The sequence below is a fragment of the Octopus bimaculoides genome, chromosome 16, assembly GCF_001194135.2.
Source record: "Octopus bimaculoides isolate UCB-OBI-ISO-001 chromosome 16, ASM119413v2, whole genome shotgun sequence".
NCBI lineage: Eukaryota > Metazoa > Mollusca > Cephalopoda > Octopoda > Octopodidae > Octopus > Octopus bimaculoides.
The window spans coordinates 27764141-27769178 of record NC_068996.1 but is presented as its reverse complement, the minus strand read 5'-3'; the positions used below and the strand labels follow the sequence as shown (position 1 = coordinate 27769178).

General features: G+C 33.0%; 1 protein-coding gene across 13 annotated transcripts in view; it reads right to left on the bottom strand.

Moving 5' to 3' along the window:
• Positions 1 to 5038, bottom strand: part of LOC106882306 (C-Jun-amino-terminal kinase-interacting protein 4) — a 233098-nt gene that overhangs the window by 186397 nt on the left and 41663 nt on the right. For all 13 annotated transcript variants that reach the window (XM_052973649.1, XM_052973657.1, XM_052973658.1 and 10 more), the window contains exon 2: positions 2046 to 2166. In XM_052973649.1, the coding sequence (XP_052829609.1) occupies positions 2046 to 2166 (121 nt within the window). The remainder of the gene's footprint in view (positions 1 to 2045; positions 2167 to 5038) is intronic.

Genomic DNA, 5038 nt, shown 5'->3' with positions numbered 1-5038 from the left:
GGGAGAGAGAGAGAGAGGGAGAGAGGGAGAGAGAGAGAGAGAGAGAGAGAGAGAGGGAGAGGAGCCACACTCTTCTAATACTGTTACAATATTTCCTCCTTTCCATTATGGTTCTTATCCTCAACCCAAACAGTTTAGAAACTATCAGTCAATCACAAGTAGCATCTCCAGATGATCTGGTATCTATTACTGATGCTAGTCAATCGCAACTATTAAGGTAGTTACCTAGATAGAGTGTGGCATTGAAGACTATAGTGTTGTATACAGAAACATGAGCAATAAACCTTCAAGATAATATGCCAACCTGTCACATGTAACATTACTGCAGGATTTGGCAGTACCTACAATAATAATGTAGAATATATGGCTGTACAGAAATAGAAATAATGAGAGATAAACGTGCACCAGGATAGGACACTAACTAGTCTACCATGTGAAATCTACCAAATGATTTGTTGGTACCTACTACTAACAACTAAGTGAACTGAGAATGTAGTGTTCTGCACAGAGACATTGAAACACCTCTCCCTCTCTACCCATCTCCATACATCTACTTCTGTCTCCCTCTCCGTCTATCTCTATCCCTGACTCCCTCTCTATCCAGCTCTATCTAGCTCCCTCACTAGTTGGGAAAGCCATGTATTTCTTTTTCAACAAGATACCTGTTCCTATCTCTCTATCATACCTTCACTTCTCTCTGTACTACACCTCCACTCAAACCAGCCAACCAATGCCAACATGGAAAATGGATTTTAAATGATGACCTATGAGCAAGTAAACCAATACCTTAACTATTATGACCACTGTCAACTCTCTGAATATATCATGTTCTCACCACTTGAATGTACTCAATATATTGTCCAACACTCTCATAATCTCTGCCCTCTCCTTACACACATACACACACATATTTACTAACCTAAACCAGTATTTCCTATTATCATACCTTCATTGACTTACAAATAAAATAGAATTGTTTTTACACATCCTAATGCAGTTGTTTGAAACTGCGAGAATTTTTTTTTTTTTTGTCCTAATTGTTGACAGGTATAGAGACTAAGTTGACAGGTATAGTGACTAAGTAGTGTGTAGGGTTCATTACACAATACGATAACTGCAGAAGTAGGAATTGATGAACCTAAGCTTACAATAAATTGTTCAGCACCTAGCACTTTAAATTAACAGCCATTATATGTAAATAACTTCACCTTTAATCCCTTTTTTATATCAACTAACCTGAGACCACTTTTGGTTCAATGATACAAACTTCCTGTTTAAAGAGATTTAAATTAAAACATTTCATTAAAATTTCATGCTAATATATATTCCATGCCAGCTTAGTGACAAAGTTATTTTACGAAATTATTTTCAAAATTTATTGAAACAAAGGCTGTGTGTTTCAACAGAAATATAGTAACAAAGGGTTGAAGAAATAAAACAATTGTAGCCTTTTAATCAGGAGACTCAAAAGGCCAAACCCTAGAGGACACCTAATTAATGACATTCCTACAATCTTGACATTTACATAAGCAGTGGTCATATGATATTCTTTACTGGTGTTGTTCCAGTAGCACACATCACCTCTGGTCATGTGATTTTTTTTTTTTTGTAACACAGGTAACAGGTGACAGAAAATAACAAAGCTTCTTGTCACTAATAAATGCTCTTCGTACAATATCAAATTTCCCAGAGAAATTTCGAAAAATAAATAAGGTATTTATAACTTGTCATACAATAAACAATTCACACTAACCAACCACTAAACATGATTTGATTTTATCACCTTTTGTATCTTTATATCCATCTGAAAACTTTGATTATAGGGAATCCCAACTAACAATTAACTTTTACATGTTATTAGGTGATAAAATATAAATTTGGTAGTAACAATGAGAAGCTAGTGAATGCTACATTAGTTTGTCATCACCCACCCTGCACATTTTCTTTTCTATTTTAAGTATTTACAAATTCAACAGAAAGCCTTTTTATAAGCAATGTATCATACATAAGGAATGGTCTTTTAAACAAGATAATTTGGAACTTACCATGATCTGCTGAATTTTTGGCCTTTAGTTCTAACATTCTCACAATAGATTCCAAGCTTTCAACCTTGTCTTGAAGTTCTTTTTTCTCTCCTTCAATTGCATCTTCAACTTCAAAAAATTTCTGCCAAAGAAATATAAATAATATTTAGACTATGTATATTTCAATATTTCATGAAAATATGACATCAAATAATTAATAATTGTAGGTTTCTCTATTACTGAAAGAAAGGAAGACAAACCAACAATTGCAGTGAATGAGGAGAACAGAGCCAGTAATGGAGATCATAAAGAGAAATTGGATGAGTGGGCTGCATCATAAGAATGACAGAAGAGTGATAGAAATAATGTGAAAGGAAGCAGAGAAAAGACCACAAAAAGTATAGCTAAAGGTGGTGGAGACCATTGTGCAGCTTGTAAAGCTAAACTCTTAGCAGAGAAAATAGCCTTAAAATATTTTCTGTTACTTCTTTGTAGCTACAGCTATTTACACAGAGTAAGTTATAGGTGGCTAAATAAGAAGTATTACAATTCCAACTGGAGTACTTTTAGTGTTTTGCCTGTAGCAATAAATGAAAGACGTGGGTTTATAGTTAAGAAAAGGTACAAGAAGACAAAGTTCTCATGTATACCACATAAACCCAAGAATTCTAGGACTCAATCAAAATTAGTCAATTAGAACAATCAACTACGTATAATGAAGTAGTTTTAATGCACATTAAACAAACATTCAGACCACACACACACTACAGGTAACAAAATCGAAGATGTTAAATAAATCTTTGAAATAATATTAATCTAAAATTAATGAAAGACTTATGGGTTTATACTAAAAAGTTATAAACATTTCCCTTTGAGTGCTATGGGCTAGAAACTCAGTCAGTCATCATCATATGAGGTAATTTGCTATTAGAAAAGAACTACAAGAGTTCATACAACCAAGTAGGAACAGAAAAGTCAAAATAAGATTGTTCTACAATTATGAAATGAAATTCTGAGATCACCAGTTTAATGATCCATAGTAGTTGTATAGCCTCAAGACAAAACTTCACTCAGCAGACCTTTGGATATGAGAGCAATTTGACTGTTATTTCTTGTATTTCATTAGTAGTGCTATACTACGTCCATGAGAAATGAACAGTCGAGCACATTCTTAAATGACTGGACACAAAGGAAAGAAACACAATGCTGCTATTTAATGAATTTCCTCAACAGGTCTGCATCTACACAAGTTCCATCACCATAACACTAAAATATGGAATCTTTAAGATTTGTGGGACATAGATAAAAGAGAATGTATTAACCTTGTAAGAAGATTGTTCTTGTTAAATTGTCCGTTACCTCTAAAAGAAGACCTGTGACATATGAATATACTTGTTAACCATCTATTTCTGTCTACTGTTTAACAATTATATATTTTAAGAATGTAGCTTTCTTCTATTTTAAATACAATGAGGAATTTTTACAGGGAGATTTGATTGAGTTAGTAAATATTTCTATACTGAAACTTCACTAGTTAATGTAGCTCCTATTATCAAAGCAGCAGGAAGTTCGTTGAGGGGAAATTTCGGTGCTACATAGAGTAAGATCATTTGACAACTTGGAACTTTTTATTTGATTGTGTGTTCCTTTATTTTGAAAGCAGTAGGTAAATTGGGCGAGAAAGATTTGGCTATTTACACAAAACAATTCTAATAAAAATGTAAAAATGACCTCATCAACTCTTAAAATGAACAAAAAGTGGCTATCAAAACAAAGCACTAAAAAGAGTGTGTTTCTTTGACAGATCTGGCAAAATTAAAGACAACAAATAATTTATACTAGCAGAGGTACCCGGTATTGCCCAGGAATGAAATTTTTCCTTATATATTGGAAGAAAAAATCAAAATATGTTCTATAGAAATTTGTTATTCTAAATTCAATTTATTCTTCAACTGGGATGCAATTTATTCTTTAATTGGGAAATCAATTCTGAATTCATAATACAGAATGATAAAAATTAAAATGAAAATACAAAATTTACCACTTTTATGAAAGGAGATAAATTCTACCATATGTTGAAGGAAATTACGTAAGAGCTTCTGGGTAAATAACATTCTTTGTTTTCTGGTTTGGGGCATAGGCAAATAAGTCTTGCAAACTACCTACACTAGAGCAACCAACATAAAGTTGACCATGAGAAAAGCAAGCCAGTAGATTTCAAAGACTGACCTTGAGCTTTATTAATAGACATTGCAAAGCAAAGTCACACTGGGAACTGTGTTCCTTTGAACTTAAATGGCATGTCTGTTGGTTTGATTGGAATTCTTGGAACAAAAACCTCTTCTCCAGAGGCACATCCAGTAATGATGGCAGCTTCTATCACATTAAGTGATAATGTCTTCACAATCAACCTCGTCCCATTGCATAATTTAGGAGGATCTAAATTTCTTAGAAGCATTATTGGGACTCCTACCTTCAGAAAAAGTTTATGTTGAAGAATTGCATGTGGCTCAAGAGAATTAAGGAACTCTGTTAGGTAATGGACAGCTTGATTATCATCAAGGACTGAATCAACTGATTTGTACTTCTTAGTGACTGTTGGAACCTTATTCATTAATTCATGGTTAATTCTTGCTACTGTCTCATTTTTTGGAGTAAGAATTGCCCTTTCACACAACCATATATGAAATTACTTACATCAGTAATTGTGAACTTCTTTTTGTCAGTAATTTGTCATTGTTTGTTTGTAAATAGTGATTCTAAACTTAGACTTACAGTGAAAACAATAACATGGAAGTTAAATAATGCCATAAGAAAATTGAAAGTGAAAAGAATAGTGTCTGAAAAATGAAAGTGAAAACGAGATATAGATAGAGAGATATGTTACAGAGAGATAGATAGATGGAAAGCGAAGGGTAGAGAGATATATATAAAGAGATATGTTATGTCACTGACACTAGAAAACTGGAAGTAAATATTTTAAAATCTTTGAAAGACGTGAATGTAATATAAAA